An 18,061-nucleotide genomic window follows, 5' to 3' on the forward strand; every position below is an offset into this window, starting at 1 on the left:
TACATAGTAAAATTTTTAAAATACTTGAAACTCACTTTCTAATTTAATTTTGTTGTATTTAGAAATGGACAAATTTGACTGATTTTTAAATATACTTTAAATCTCTATCAGAGTTGCCGCCACTGTTGACCACTGCCTGCCGCTTGCCGCTAACTATAGGCCACTGCCCACTGTTGTTACCACTAATATTTGTTATTGACAACAAAATATAAATGATGTCCTTCCTTGGGGAATGTATTTGTTCAATATAGAAAATATAGAGCATATTATGTGGTTGGATTTCCAACTTGAATATGCCTTCAGATTCGTGTTCGATCAAATTAATTTTCGATAACATATTAATTTTAATTTTTAAATATATTCTATTTCATTTACACCCTATTTCATTTTAGTCTACACTTCTATTTATTTATGCTGCTCTATTGTTTCGTGATCCCGAATAGTTTCTAATGTATTGCTTCTTTAAAAAAAAAAAAAAAAGTTTACAGAAGCTTAATTTTCATGCACAAAATATTTTTACTCATTTGGTAGGCTTAAGCTTCATTTGCAATAACTTTTTTATGATTTCTAAAATAATTTTCTAGTAAAAAATTCTTATAATAAAAAATTATTTTAAGAAGCAGTAAGAAACTCATCTCAAATGAAATCTTAAATTACGAAATGCTTGTGCTTAAAATTTTAAGTTAAATTTGCCAATATTTTTTTATTAGTTAACTTTGTATGCAAATGTTGTTATATTTGGTTCCATTGAGGTGGAACCCACAAAATTTATCAACATAGTGTGTCTACTTGAGATGATTCTCATTCATTCATAGTAGTAATTAATTCTTGGTTAATTTAGACTTATTTAGAGTTTAACTCATTTAATATAATATTTTATACCATTTTCTTTATAATTTTGCTTGCGTGCATGCTATTATAATTGATTTTGAGTGACAATATAAATGTAGAAGAAGCTGAGCATTATTATATCTGTTTTCAATTTTCAAATATTTTTTCTACCTGGCTGATATTTTTTTTTAATATTTAGGTCAATTAAGTGAAACTCATATACACAATGCATACACAAGCTTTACATACATACCACCATATAATATTTTATTTACATATTTAACATCTAAAACTTTAATATTACATAAATACCACCAAGGTTCATTTTTATGTCAAATGTGAGTGGTAGAAATGAAATATATGAGTGGTAGAAAGGAAATAGGAGTGAAATATTTGATATTAAAATAATATAGAGTGGTATATATAATATTAATGTTTTGAGTGTTAGATATATAAATAGGATGGTATAAAGTGGTATGTATATAAATTTTCATTTATATAATTGAGAATAATTATTTAATTATCATTAGAGAGATTACATAAGTGATAGAGAGTAGAGATGATTATAAATTATTAGTTGAACAATGATAATACACTACAGGAAAATCACTTAGTACCGGTGGCTTGTTCCAGAGATTATCGTAAGTTTTCCGGCGATTTTGGAAAAAATCGGCGGCTTTGCGGCGGTTTAAAATTTGCTTGTAAAAACCGCGTAGGAAATTGTTTCCAACGGTTTTACGCACCGACGGTTTACCGGCGGACTGTACCGCAGGTAGTTTTCTAGCGGTCATAACGCCGGTGACCGCTGGTTATTTACCGGCGACATATCGGCTGTTTAACCGCTGGTTTAGTCAGATTTTTTTCGGCGGCCAAACTGCCGGCATATCGTCGGTAACACGTCGGCGGTTTATCGGCGTTTATAACCGAAGGAATTATCGGTGGCACCACTGCCGGCGTATCACCGAAGAACCACCGAAAAATGTCGGTAAGTAGGAAACTACCGGCGGTAATAGTAATCTTCCGAAGGCTGATATTAGCGGTCCGGTATCGAAATTTTCGGCGGCCAAACTGCTGGTTTGCCACCGGAAACCTGTAGCATTTGAAAAAAAAATTGACAGCCTCCCATCTATTTTACTGATTTTCATCCTAAACTCTGAACAAGCATAGAAAATATAACCAATTTTATAAATATGAGCAACGCGCCACTATAATCAATCACAATAATTATCACAAATATATTCATCAAAGCAAATCAACTCATAATAAGTTCATAGCCAAACAATAAATCAAACCAATTAAGTTTACAATAAGTTCATTATAAGTTCATCAAATAAACAAGAGTATTAATCCTCCTTCGTGTCCTGACTATCTTGTGAAGCATGTGACTGCTCTTGATATTGTTCTTTCTTCTTTTGATTTTCATCTCTATAGGATAACGGCTCTGCCTGCATCTCATTTTCAACATTTATCATCTCTTCTATCTCTCTCGTCATCGCTGCAACCCTCTAGCTTACACTTTTTTTCGATCCATTAGGATCATAAAATACTGAGGTGGATGAACTGCCCTCATAAGCATAGCCTTGCGAACCCAAGCCATATACCCTCCCCTTCTACCTTCCTCGAATAACATCTGACCATGTATGATACTTAGAATATTGGGTCAATCCTGAAGATGATCCCTCACCAGTGAACTGGTGACTTCCCCAAGCTCGTACAAAATCATCCTGCGAGAATAAATTCATAAAATATATTGATATTAGAATGAGTTTTATTATAATAAATTTTTATTACCAAACTCCAAAAAATTATACTTACATGAACTTTTTTAGCCTTTTCATCAACTCACTGATGGTTAGCTTAATGTTGGTGAGTTCTCGTATGCAACTCCAACGGTATTGGCTCTTGGCCATGAAAGTCTTCCTGAAAAAAGAAGATATATTTATAATAATATAAATGTATTTATTAAACTAATTTAAAGCTTTTATCAATCGTCGTCTATTCCGTATGAGGGACAGATCCACTAGTATGAAGACAGCTTAATAAACCGCCACAGTCAGATGCTCTGTTCTGCTTATTCTGCTCTCTTATTTTTGTGAACTCAGGGCTCGCCCAAGCTCTACTTAGATCTGCCCATATGCCCTCTCCAATCCATATTGGATGATGCACAGACTTTTTAATGTCCATGAATATGTCCCTAAGATGGGTTGATCCTCTCCTCTCAAAATTTATTCTGATCCTCATGTTATACTCAGAAAACTACCTAAATTCTTTCTGTAAAAAATATAAACATAACAAAAAATATTAATACAAATTAAACCAAATATTTGAATTCATGCCAAATAAATATACCTGAAATTATCCAAACCACATATCCTCGTGTCATGCCAAAAATTTTAATTCATGCCACATATTTGAATTTGAACTTAAAGGAAGACAGCTGAGATGCAACTTGAATGAAAGTCTCAACTCCCTGTATAAATTCATCTGTCAATCCACTTATGAAATCAAGTATTAGAATATATGCACCCTGAATAAGTGTACGTGCTATACTTTCGAACAAGTGCACTTTACTTGAATTAGAATGCAATGTAGGTGTCACAATAAAGCATTGTAGGTCTCACAACCATGTCAACTATTGTTTGATCATGCCCTAATCATAATCATGCCCTAAGTAGAGTCTTTACCCTCTACACTGAATGTCTTATGTATGTTCCTTCTCCAAATATCAGTTAACTCATAAAAGATCACGATTGTAGTTTTTTGTCCATTTCATAGGAAAAAGGGAAATAATAAAATTATCATTGATTTAAAGGAAATCAATGACGAATCAATGGTATCTATAATGAAGAATCAAATAGTAGGAAAATTCTACGATAAGAGAATTAAATTGAAGGTTATTGATAATTATCTTTCAATTCTTTTTTATGTTATAGGATTAGTTCTCAATGACATTTTCTCCCCACATAATTTTGTGAACCATAGTGCTAATGCCTTGGTTCCTCCTTTCTAAACCTTAAAATGATCCATATGAAAGAATGTTGTAAGGAGTTGATGGTAACCTTATGAGATCAATTTCTTGGGCAGCTTGGTTTATTGATTAAGTTATTGAGGGATATATATATATATATATATATATATATTATTGATTATGTAGTGTACATCTTATTAATAAAATGACCATGCTAAATGTCCACCATCAACTTGTTTAAAATATTTCTCATCAATTGTCTCTTGACATGAATAAATGATTGATTTTCATTACCCATTAGCCACTAATGATTAACACTTGTCTTCTTGATGTCCCAATATCCATAACTATTTACAAAATGACTAACATAACCACCCATTATTACCTAATTTCTTATGTTTTCCATTGACTATCACTCAATATTTATCAATAACTATTGTCCACTATACACCAACATTCAATGTATATCTTCATGGTTGCTTTATCTACTTCTACAATAGAAAAGAAATCAAGTCGGCCATCCATTGTAGCCTAACACCTACTAATTATTGTATAACATTATTAACCACCAATAGTTGACACTTATCCTCCTGCCAATTTTATCAAAAGAATGATTAATTTAACCACCTAATATCATCCATTATTTGTTAATCTTATCAATCATTCCTTAAAACCTATCCATGATAAGCACTTAGCATCCATTAACCATTAATGTATGATGCATATATTTTCAATAACCTAATTTCCAATCATATCAAAAAATATATTACCAATAGTTCACCTTAACGGCACTCAGAGGCCAGTTTCGCGCAGGAGCGGGGAACGGAGCAAGAGCTTCGACCTTGCTTTGATGCTGGAGTGGTTCGAGATCTTCGGCCGGAGGGACCTTGTTGGCAGCCAGAGGGAGCATCTCGATCACGAGAGTGTAGAGGAGATGGGGCGAGTGTCGCGTAGGAGACAGAGGAGCAGGCGAGTAAATAAAATGGAAGGCTCGGGATAGCTTATTTTAGGACATTTTCTGACGACTTTCCGGCGGTTAAAACCGCCGGAAATAATTCACTTAACAAACCGCCGGTAAGAACTAATGCCCGCAGACTAACCGGTGATTATTTGACCGTCGATGATTCCGACGGTGTTAAATTAAATAACAGCCGGTTAGACTGCTGGTAAACACGTCGGTCTAACTGCCGGTTAAGCCGCCGTTAATATATAACCGCCGGTCCAGACCGTCGATCCAGTCTGCCGGTAATTGATGAATTTCCTGTAGTGATATAACATATGGTTGGTGCTCATAGTAGGACATTTGATGTTAAATGACAAAGTTAGATATTAATTAGTAGCCAATCGACAGTAGTCAGACGATGGAAGTCACACGATGTTGGTGGCAGCTGTTGAGGGTGATAGTCGGCTAGGATTGTTTGATAAGGAATAAAGTTATTCAAATCTCTTAGCTTTTGAGCTCAAACTATAACTCCTGTTATAGAGATTTGATAATTTGGCTAGAATAAAAAATGTTTTCTCATATTGCTCATATTAATCCTCTTGATCATCAATTATTTATCAAGCATTTTAGTGCATTAATAATCTTAAAGTTGAATTATCTTAAACATTTTGTCTTTGTGTTACTGAACTGCTCAACCTCAATCTAACTCTCAGAATGCAAGATTTAGATTTCATTTTGGCAGCTTTCTTACTACTTCTTAAAGTAGCTTTCTAACACAAAATATTTTATTTTTTGTACTAAAAAATTATTTTAAAAAACAATAAAAAAGCCGTCCCAAATGAAGTATAGTCCCTTAAATAATATTCTGAATTTTTTATGTATGTTTCAAGTGTTTGATTAGAATTTATTTGAAGTCCCATTAAAATCACTTTTTATGCTATTGGGCCGTCTTTTGAATTAATATTTGAACCAAAAATTTTTGAAATTAAATTAATGATCATTTAAATTCTGATTTTAAAAAATTTATTGTCAGACTAAACTTCGTGCTAATCAAATAAATTTTCAGACATTTAACAAACATCATTTACTTTTATAAAATTAATTATTTGTTAAAAAAATGTAAATTGATGTCTTGCAACTTCTCCGCTGCTGCATATCAAAATGAGACATTCAAAACAAAGAAAAAATATATAAAAATTACCAAAATTCAATATATTTGGAAAGTTGGAGGATAAGACGAACCATAAAGCGTAAATTTTTTCGTCAAATGTGCCGTCGCCGTTATGTAATTTTCTTTTAAATTATATTAATTATTGCTGGTGGTTTCTTATGAGAAAGACCCGCGCATTCTAATTAATTACGGCCTTACGCTGAACTTTTCCATGCGTGGATTTCAATGTACTTGCCCTCAACAATTTTTTTTATTTTTTTTGGATGATATTGATAATGAAAGAGATATTTAATTAAGAAATAACAAAAAACAGTGTATTATGGGCTTAGAACCTTTCCACTACTAACAAAATCAAGATTGCATATGGCTTAAATTCATTGCTTAATTTATATTAAAAGAGAGGAAGAGAAAGTAAGAAGAAAAATTCATTGATTACATATGACAGGGTAATCACCTAATTCAAATTATTTTTAGTATCAACTTGTACTTAAAATATACTTTAAATATTGATAACTAGTCAAAAAACAATTTGATTGAATACGAATTTGAATATATATTTAAATTGAAAGTTTTAAAGATTAAATTCATGATAATTTGAATTCTACTTTTAGCAAATTTATAATCAGATTGAATATATCTCCATGAGATGAGCTCAATGACATCAAAAGTGATATGAGTCGAGTCTGAGTTAGCTTAGACCAAGCAATTAAAGAATAATAGAAAACTTTAGTAGAATAGTTGAATGACCAAATGATCTCCAAATCTTGTACGCACAAGTGTCTCGAAGAGATGAATCCAACGAGCAAAAAATTGTGTAATTGTGGTGCTGGTAAGGTACTTACAAAATGATGACAAAATATCCTATAATTGGGGGATTCAATATGAGTCATCTGATGAAGTGATTTGAATTTTGGCTATTTTATGTAGCATGTCATTCTCAAAAAAATTATAAATAGCTCAATCTTTATGATACATGCTTGAACTTTGGCTTGAGATTTAAGAAAGCCTGATACTTGAAGAATCATGGAGCTTAGCCCTAGCAACACCAGTAAATTATCACTTGACCTTCACAATTGGACTGCTCGACCACCACCATCAGACCATTACTAGACTCATGCCCATCCATCATTGTTGGACAACCTCCATTGAACCAATGTCGATCTAAGATTCGACTTTTGAAATTGAACCATAGCCCGATTGCTGTCATTGAACCATTGCTAGAATGTTATTGTTGGACCACCACTCATTTGTGGTTGTCAAGCAACTATTGGACTACCACCATCCGACTTCAGCACTGTGGTAAAGAGTATGCCAATTACGATATTCTGACCACCGTTTCCCAACTATAATCATTTGACCGCTATTTTCCAACTTCGAACTTCCTGCCACCATTACTTCACTTCAGTCCTTGCTCGACAACAGTCCTCCAATCACCATTACCCTGACCATAATCCTCTAAGCACTCTTTGTAAAACCCAAAAACCTAAAGGAGGAATCAAACCCCCTTATCATATATATTCAAGAAATCTCAACCCAACTTTTTCATTTCACTAGAGCCATATAATCATCCTAAATAATATAAAGTATATATCAAGAGTATACATACAAAATGTTTCTTCCAAAATATGTAAATGATAATATATCATAATACAATGATTAATACAAAAGACTTATTTACATTAATTTTGAACTACAAAATCATGTGTACCTTATAAAATCAGATTCCTCACTCTTTATAAGGAACAATTATTACGTCCTCTGACCGGACGTAGAGCTACGTTCGACCGTTAATAACATGTCTCCACGTGCTCTTACTCTTTGCCGCGCGGCCCGACGACTTGACCCGGATCGGAACCCGGGAATGCTATGTTTGCGTATTGCGAGGTATTACTCGGTATTGCTAGGTATTGCTTGACAATAACGAGAAATACCGCTCTGTGAAGACCAATACCGAGTTGTACCGAGTTATTCTAGGAAAACTCGGTATAACTCGGTATTGCTCGGTATTGATTATTGTCGAGCAAAATCGAGCAATACCTAGCAAAATCGAGAAATACCGAGCCATCCTGGGTCCGTTCTGGGTCGGGTTGTTGGGGCGCGCGGTAAATAGTGAGAATGCGTGGCGCGATTCTACTGGCGGCCGAACGTAGAGCTACGTCCTGTTACCGGACCAAATAAAAGTTCCTTTATAAGACTTAATCTACTTAGCAGAACCTTTGCCTTTGTTTTTGCCCTGAAATAATTTAAACAATAATATTTGCACTGGTAAAACTTTCACAACGTAATTTTTAATATGTAATAGATATTAAGATTATTAATATTTTAAATATTTCAAGAATTTTTTCCAAAGTAATTTTATTCAAAAAAAAAAAAAAATTCATACATAATAAATCAACTTGTAAAATTTTGTAATTTATAGTCAAATTATCCATAACAGAGTGGGAAACAATATATTAAAAGTTATGTGAAATTGTTTCCAAAATCAAGAAAAACACATTTATAATCATATATTGTTTTAAACACTTTGGAATTGAAATAAAAAATATAGTACATATTGCTACCTAAAGCATGATAATTTCTCAAACTAGTTGAATGTACTATTCTTGACTTTCGGCCATCAAAATACTTCTTGTTTATTCTCTCTCCTCTAGTTCTTTCTTCTCTCCTTTATTCATCGATGAGGTTGGGGTGCAAATGGAACTAACAATTGGATTTAGATAATTTACTATTTAAAAATCACTAACTTGATCAAACGCCAGAGCGATTGCTTTCCCATCATCTCGTTGCGTTCATGGGAAATCTTCTAGATTCTCCCAGAATATTCTCACGTGAGACTCGACGTCATGTTGGTGCTTCCCCTTTGCTGCGATTTTTTAGACCGTTAGGTTATCGTTTTGCAAACTAATTTCATCATAGTGTTTTAGACATGCTTAACTAAATTATGAATATTTTTTTTATAATTTTTTTTAAGCTCAAATTTAAAGATATAACATAATATATAAGAATTTTATGCTAAAATTAAATAATTTGAATAATTACATTTATACATTTATATTAATTTATTATAAATAATCCAATCCTACTTAAAAACTTCTTAAAATTGTTTTGATTTTTTGTTTTGCCCAAACAGAGAGTTGGAAGGAGAGAATGCGAGAAGGAAGAGATGAGAGAGAAAAATAAAACCAGGTTTGAAGGTCATATAGCCTTTTTTTTACAAGTTGGCTTAGTTGAAAATTTTATTCTTTTTAAGGTAGGTCACACCTCATCTATCTCAATTTTAAAAAATACGTAATTTTTATCTAATTTTTCGGTAAAATTTTTATTTTCATTTTTGAAAAATAGGGATAACTTTGTTCTTGTAAAACTTTCATTGCTAACTTTTAATATATTATAGAGATTAAGATTATGAATATTTTCTAGAAAATTTTCCCTCATACTTTTTGAATTTGTATGATTTTCATCAAATAAAAAATATCTAAACTCTGAAAAATAATATTGTAGTATAACTAAAGTCTAAATATTATTCTGCACAATCTCTGATAATTTAGTTATTCTATTGAAACTATACATTTTTACTTAGTAGGAATTTATGTTGCCTTCCGTTATAAAAAACTCTGCAATTTTGACACATACTCAATTATGCTTCAAGTGCTATAATATGATGAAATAATTTGCATATATGACTGAATTATGGCCACTAGAAGATATAAGAAGCTAAAATACATTGAGATTCTATATGTGCCAGGAAATATTCTAATGCATATAAGACGTGTTCTTGTGTTATAAGCACAAAAGAGATACTTAAGGGGCTAGAATTGTTTTAGATTCTATTGGGGTCTGAGGACAAAGAGAAAATTAATATGAACTATTCTGTGATATGAATTTCGGTTTACTATTTTTGATAGTAATTCAGTTTAATTAATTGATTAGTATTATTATTTGAATATATGGATAACTATTAGGCTTTTACTATTATTCTTAGTGCAATGATTTATTATACTACATTTAATTACTTTTAAATATTTTAAAAATATATAATAAAAGAATTTAAAAATCTAGATCAGTTTGTATTTCCTGCTAAGCTGTTATAGCTCTCTGTAATTTTGCTTCTAATTTTCAGGGTGTGGGAAAGAGGAATTTGTTGATTAGCAAATTTATGATCATATTTGAGTTTATAGGCATTTTTTTTATTTTAATTTTTGTAAAGTTATGACTAATTTATTATTTTAGTTATGTAGATTTTATGTATATATATGTACTATAGTTTATGCATTTTGATGAAATAAAAAAAATATTGTGGATGAGTTTATTTTTTAGTACTTGAATATTTTAGTAGCTATGTACTCTATTATTTATTTAAATTGAATATGTGAAGATAATCTGAAATATTCCAAAACTTAATATTGGGATTTGTTTGTCACACATTTTATCATCATAACTCGCCTACTATCCTTTGACTATTTTCACCAATTTATGGTTGATGATCATCTTTGCCATACTATGTCATTTGACTAATGTATATGGCCCCCCGAAATTTGTTGCCCAACTAATGTCCTATGACCTCAATCTTTTTGACCTCTATTACCAGATTGTTGTCGTTTAAACTTCATTGTCTGATTACGATCCTCCAACCGCTATCACCACACTGCAATTTATTAGCCGACTGCGATCCTATGACCATCACCACCAGATTATGATCATTATGATCCTCTAATCATAATCACTCAACTACGATACTATAACCACAATAGTGTGATTATGATCCTCTAAGTATTATCAGTTGATTATGATCCTTCAATCTCCGATCATTATCATTTGACTACATTCCTCCGACCAATGTCACTTGACTACGATCTTTTAACTTCTATTGTCCAACTACGATCCTCCAAAAAATATCGCTCGATTATAATCATCGGACCATCATCATCATGCTATGGTTCTTCGACCATTATTGCCTAGCTACATCAACTTCTATTGACTTCATCAAATGTAGTGGCAAAAAATGTCAACGCACATCATCACCCATAATATCAATGCATGTATTGATACTAATTTTGACTCGCAACATTAACACTAAATTTTTTGTTAGATTTCTTGGCCTCTTGTCTCCCCTCCTAAATGTAGAAAGCCCAAGTAAACAACAAATGATATTTTCAATACAATTATGAGTAGTTCAATTTTTAATAAACTCAGTTAATTGCTTATTTGATTTTGGGGATTTTATCTATGATAGTAAAGTTTACCATACAATACGATAGTTTAAAATCTAAATAATCTTAATAATGTAAATTGATTTGAATAATTTGATTTGCGATTATCATAATGATCATATAATATAATATACATCATATAATATGATTATTTTATAATTTAAAAAATTATAGTAAATATTAATTAATTCTATAAATATCTTTGTTGCGGGCTAGAATATATGCGACGATAGAGTTATAATTCTACGTCTTAGAGTTGCACGGATATCCAGCTCACACACAGAGAACACAATATTTTTTTAGGTGGAAAACCCGGAAAGGGAAAAACCCACAAGGCCTAGCCCAATTGAAAATGATTCCACTAAAATTTGAGGAAAGTACAATGGTCTGACTCGTCCTTGAAGACGACCAGATTACAAATATCAGCTGAGAGCTTTGCAAAAGTCCAACGTCACTCCACTGTTAGGTGGTGGTCTGGCGGTACTCCGGTGTCAGGTGGTGGATCGGCAGTGGCACTTCAGTTTCAGGGGGTACTTCAGCTTCAGATGGTACTTCGGTGTCCCTTGGTGCTCCGTCGGTGGTGCGGCAGAACTACGGCGGTGGTGCGATAGAACTACGGCGGTGTTGCGGCAGTACTCCGGCGGTGGTGCGGCAACACTTCGGTGTCCCTTGGTGGTCCGGCGGTGGTGCGATAGAACTACGGCGGTGTTGCGGCAGTACTCCGGCAGTGGTGCGGTAACACTTCGGTGTCCCTTGGTGGTCCGGAGGTGGTGCGATAGAACTACGACGGTGTTGCGTCAGTACTCCGGCAGTGGTGCGGCAACACTTCGGTGTCTCTTGGTGGTCCGGCGGTGGTGCGGCAAAACTACGGTGGTGGCCGAAGAGGAACTAGGCGGCTAGAGCTTTCTTCCTTCCTCTCTCTTGCTTCTTGCTTGGGTCCCCTCTCATGAGAAATGAGGGCTATATTTATAGATTTTCTGGAGTGGCACACTCCGTAAATATAAAGAAGATCCGGGGTAGGTTTGGAGTGCTCCATCGGATGGCCCGTATTGATTTCTTTGATCATAGAGCATTTATCAGACATTTGAGTGTCTTAATGATATCAGAATTTGATGATCTTAAGCTCGTTGGATTCGCCTCGTCGAGCCGCTCGATTCGACTATAAGCATGCCACGTTTGGAAGCTGTTTGGAAGCTTCATGTCTTAGATTTGGACCCATTTGAGCTTAGATTGTGTCGAATTTGGTGCCATTGTGCTCGTACTTTTGAGATGATCAATTCGACTATAAATTTGCTTAAATCGGAGTTCAGATGATCTCATTTTTTATTTTGGAAGTTTCCAACTTGATTTTGCCTCGAGATTCGTGCTGGATCAAGATTATTTTTTGGTGACATATCAATCTTATTAAAATAAAACATATATTACATGATTTCAAATAAATTTTTCAATAAAAGCATTTTCCATGAATCTTAACAAAATTGCTCATTTTGTAATTTTGAAATCTACCCTCATCATAAATTACAATCAATAATTGTACAATCAAAATAATCTTGGATATCTTTAATTATAGTTGACTACAAAGTTTTATGTATTTATATATTTAAGATATATAAATTATAAATTAAATAAAAATATCATTATTAATAATTTATTTAATAATCAGCAGCCTATACATTAAAAAAAAAAAATACTCCACTGGCAATAAAAAAAAAAAAACTTTAATCACGCGGTTTCAACTCTCAGTGTTGAAAGACAGAAGACAAGCACTTACACAGTTCTCTTAAAAGACCCCGGGGGAAATTTTATTCTAGGTTTTACGACGGTCTTTCGAACCCTTTCATCTTGCCTCGTCGTTGTCGCCGTCCGTCTCAATACTCGGGTCGGCTTCCTACCTCCTCCTGTAAGCGCGAGTTAGCTTACGATAAGGAGTAGTTCCTTGGTTTCCCGCCTTCTTCAGCTGGGTCTCCCTCGCGGATTCGTTGCGGAGACTGCGGATTTTGCGTCCTAGGGCTTTTTTGTTCTGACTTCATAGGGTTTCCTTCTTGATTTTTTCTTATTTTTTCGATATAATGTTGAGTGGGACACCGGATCCACTGGAGCGGTGGATCGGTGATGGGTTAGCCGCATCGGCGGCGTTGGAGGAGGAACAAGGGATAGACCATTTCGATCGGCTGCCGGATTCGATCCTCCTCGTCATCTTTAATCATATTAAAGACGTAAAGGCGCTTGGGCGCTGCTGCGTTGTCTCCCACCGCTTCCACTCACTTGTACCCCTTGTCGATAACGTTTCTGTCCGCATCGACTGCGTCGTCTCCGACGATCTCTCCACGTCGCCTTCCTCCTCTGGCTCTTCAGCTGCTGCAGAGAAGACTCGAAGCGTTTTCTCTCACTTTGCGCGCGCTTTCCTGGGTGGCATCGTTCGCCCAATCTATGCCCTCGGTCAGATCCTCTCCTCTTCCCCATCCAAGCGCCTTTCGTATGTGGAATCTTCTTTCTCTGAAGTTTCCCACTATTCGCCATCCCAGGTCCTCAAGAGCTTCAAGGAGATTCGCCGCCTGCGGATTCAGCTCCCTGCAGGCGAGCTAGTAGTCAATGACGGGGTACTTCTTAAGTGGAAGGCTAACTTCGGATCCACCATCAACAGCTGCGTTATACTCGGTGCCTCCTCCGTCATTTCCTTGTCATCCCCATCCCTGTCCACCCAATTCGGGAGCCCTAACCCTGCTCCTGATCTCTGCAGTGGAGAAGACAACAATAGCATCCCTGAATCTTTCTATGTCAATGGAGGCCTCAAGCTTAGAGTTGTGTGGACAATCAGCTCCCTGATTGCTGCCTCGGCCCGACACTACCTCCTCCAGTCAATTGTCAGTGATCATGAGACATTGGAGTTTTTGGATCTCACCGATGCAGATGGCCAGGGGGTGCTGAGCATGAATAGACATCAGCTGCAGGAGCTAACAGTGAACCCGGTCTGCGCATCAGGTTCATCACAGAGGACATTAATGCCTGCACTCAGCATGAGGCTGTGGTATGAGCCACTGCTCGAGATTCCCTGTGGAATGATGCTGAAGGGGGCTACACTGGTGGCTATCCAGCCCAGTGAAGAGAGGTCGAGAGAAATGATGTCTGGTGGAAGTTGCACTAGTGACGTGGCGCCTGATTTGTCTTGGGTCTCAAATGCATTTGAGGAGCCATACAATATTGCGGCAAGCATGTTGATGGAGAGGAGGTCATATTGTCTTGAGATGAATTCTTTCTAAAAGCTTTGAAGGATCCATGAAAGTTCCCTTGGGAGGTAATCGATTCTTTTGACTACTAAACTGTAAAACCAATTGAAGGGTCATAAATAGTGCTCTCGTGTTGTTGATTTTATTTAGAAAGCGGAATGTAGAGTTGTTTCCAAGCTACATGATTTACGGTATATTGTTACTATGTGATAGTTCTTCTGACAAGTAAATGGAAAATTTGGATCAAGTATTTAGGAAAGACGGAGCTCACTGACCTTTTCGGCACTGCTGGTTTTGGTGTTGGTGTGCCTCCTGCACATGGGGACCAACTGGGCCCATGCATGGGAGGACCAATCTTTGTGGGGGGGACTATGTTTATTTGAAGAGACATGCAGCATGAAATCTGTCTTCTTTATCATTGATATTGTTTATCTTTCACAGTTCAGTTCTCTGAATTGTTTCTTTATTCCTTTTGAGTTACTAAAGTCTTAGTAGTATGAAATAGGCAGATTTAAAATTTGGGTTTTGTTAAACCTGTTTGCTTGTCACATATTTTTTGAGACTAAGATTGATATTTCAAAGTACGACTGCAATAACTTTATTTTTCTTGCATGAGCAATATATAATTTACTTTAAAATAATTGATTTATTACCTTATTTTATCTCTTGGTTTTGAGCTGCTTATTATCTCAACTTTATGAGCTTATAAATTTTAATCTGTTCCTAGTAGTGAAAGATGTGATATTGTTAGATATAACAATTTCATCATTCATTGCATGTTTGTGGTGAATGTGTTCAGTTAGAAATTGCGATTAAAACAATTGTACAGTTTGTTAGAAAAATATTGGTAGTCAATTGTTTTTGTTTTTACTGGAGGTGGGTGGTGATAGCTATTTCACTTTTCTAGCTAATATGCAACATTTGATCCATTTGTAAAGATTTGCATTGCTATTGAGGTGTTCTAGCAGTTAATGCATTACATACTGATCTTCAAGCTTCTTTTTTCTTAAGTAGAATGTAGAGCTAGGTGTTTGCAATCATTCAAACTTCTACTGTAAAACATGAATGCATAGGGAACAATTTAGTAAGTTCATTACCATGCCATCTAATGATTGTCAAGCTGCTGGCTTCTTGTCCTTTAACTTTAGTAAGAACCGTACCATATTTTAAGAGAATGGCATTAATATTTTGAAGAAAATTAGGAAGAAGTAGCATTGGAAGTAAAATATGAATTTGTGTGTTTTGCATCATAGGAGTCATTAATCACCAAGTTCGGGCTGTAGGAACTTAAATATTACAGCCTGCATGTGGGAAATCAGGAAACATAAAGTTTGAAATGGTTATTAATGTGAGGGATCAATGCCTATTTTATTTGATAAGGTTGTGTTGGCTAGGGGTGTAAGTGAGTCGAGTTGGTTTGAGCTCGACTCGTTAACGAGCTCGCGAGCTGAGCTTATTAAGTCACTAGCTCGTTTATTAAGCAAACTCGAGTTCGAGAGATAAGGCTTGACTCGTGAGCTTGCAAACTGACTCGAATCATTATTAATTTTTTTTAAATAATCCGCAGGACTACGTGGAAGGCATCACGAACGATCGAAAGTCGGACCGAACAGTGGAAGGCTTGCGAGCTCATTTATAGTGGGACGAGCCGAGCTCGAGCTCGGGATTTGGCTCACGAGTAGAGTTCGAGTTAAGCTTGACTCGAGCCCAACTCGACTCGTTTACACCCCTAGTGTTGGCTGACCCAAAGAAAAATTTTCTATTCTGATAGAGATCGGTGAGCTACTTTACCTTTTCACTGTTAATGATCGTGAATATGGGAATAATGCACATGTAGTTAATTACGTTTCATTTTGCGTTTTATCCACACACATCAAAAGTTTGTCATGATTTTTGAAAAGCAACACAGAAGAAAAGCTTTACCTAAAAGGCTTCATGTTTTTGAGCACATATGCTAGAAGATGTTGGACTAACGTGGGGAATTAAAATTAATGTGAAACCAAAGCTTGAGGTTTTAATTACAATCACTTCTCGATAGCCCGACACATATTCTTATTGCAAAGTTGGTGTTATTGTAGTTTAAAAGAAAAACTGATTTCAAGTCTTCATGCTATTATTTCAGAACATATCACTCATGAGACACTTTCATGTTAACGTCTAAATTTAACTTAAGAAGCTATATCTTTATTGTTATCTAATTAATTTCATATAACCTGATCTTCTTGCCATAGTGGCTACTAATTATCAATTTCATATCCATTAAAATAACTTATGATGCCCTGAATTGTTATTTTATAATCATGCTCCTTTTCCTTAAATGATTTTTCTAGTGTTCGAACTTTTAATTTCATCCAAAAGATGTTTCATATATGAGCACTATATCTTCAAGAAATAACATACAATTAATAGGGGTGTTAGTTTTCGGGTCGGGTTTGCAACCCATCCTTGTCAATGGCGCAAAATGGTACGCGCCATGCGCCATGGCGCAGCGCGGCGGTGCTAACTGCATGGCGCGGCGCACTTGTTCAAGTTGGCACTCGCCATTTGCGCAATGGCGCACGACACGCGCAATTTGAATTTTAGGGATTTTTTAATATAATTATAAATAGTTTTTAAGATTTATATATTTTAATTTCTAAAATAATGTAATAATTAATTTTAAATTTATTTGTAATGATTAAAATAGTTTAGTTAGGTTTTATTAGACTTTATTTGAGCTATATTTTAGTAGAAATTTTGGATGAACTTGAAGCTTACTTTAATGGTTTGGACTTTGGACAACAAACATATTCAACCAAGCCTTACCCAACTTGATTTATACTCTAAAATAGGATTCATATAATAATTTTTATAATTATTTTTATTTTGCGTTGTATTCAAAATGACACCCACTTCGTCGCGCATATGCGTCATGGCTCCACGGGGAACTTTGCGCCATGGTCGAGTCCACGGGGAACTTTGTGCCATGGTGCTATTGACAAGTATGGTCCAACCTAAAATAGATCCGCGTTCAATTGATCCGGCCCGATTAGACAAGCTGGTCGGAAATTAAGTCCCGGACTCGACCTGCCACTAACCAGGGTCAACCCGACCCACTGACCCTAGCAACTGTGCGGGCAGGCTCACGTGCCGTGAGGCGAGTGCAAGGACGACTGTCGGTCCACAATGGACCGTGGAACGACAACGAGGCGATTGAGACGAATTGGTGACTTCTGAGCAATGTTTAAAATTGCGTATTCGGGTATTGAGGCGTTTTTCATTCGTGAGGCGAGGCATAAGCCTCAAGGTGTTTTGAGGCTAATCAAAAGATTGTGTAAACATAAAATGATAATTTTTTTATATATTAATGAGTGAATAATATAAAACATAAAAAAGCATAAGATATGAAGTGAAATCAAAATATCCCAATAATCAGACAACATGAAATATAGTTCAACTCAAAATTCTTTCTCAAATCTCAGTATTCTTTTCATTAACATATAATTCTAATTTCCAAAAAAAAAAATAGCAATGACATATCACATAAGAACTCATAAGCCATCAACACTGTCATCACTAAGGGGTTCTTCATTTGAATCATCATTATGATGAACTACTCTCTCCCCTTCCTCTCCTGTAGAGTCCAATGTCAGGCATTTACTTCAAGATTTATGTAAGTTTTAAAATATTAAGCGTGAGGCGTAAGCCTCATGCCAGTGAGGCGAGGCGGGC

General features: G+C 35.2%; 1 protein-coding gene across 1 annotated transcript in view; it reads left to right on the forward strand.

Annotated features, from left to right (window-relative positions):
- The first annotated feature begins 12,884 nt into the window (after nt 1-12,884).
- LOC110110100 (F-box protein At4g18380) overlaps nt 12,885-18,061 on the forward strand; it is a 10,278-nt gene continuing 5,101 nt past the window's right edge. The window contains exon 1 of the mRNA XM_020841413.2: nt 12,885-14,418. Within this exon, the coding sequence (XP_020697072.2) occupies nt 13,193-14,383 (1,191 nt within the window). The 5' untranslated portion in view covers nt 12,885-13,192 and the 3' untranslated portion in view covers nt 14,384-14,418. The remainder of the gene's footprint in view (nt 14,419-18,061) is intronic.

The sequence above is a fragment of the Dendrobium catenatum genome, unplaced genomic scaffold, assembly GCF_001605985.2.
Source record: "Dendrobium catenatum unplaced genomic scaffold, ASM160598v2 fragScaff_scaffold_1220, whole genome shotgun sequence".
Taxonomy (NCBI): Eukaryota; Viridiplantae; Streptophyta; class Magnoliopsida; order Asparagales; family Orchidaceae; genus Dendrobium; species Dendrobium catenatum.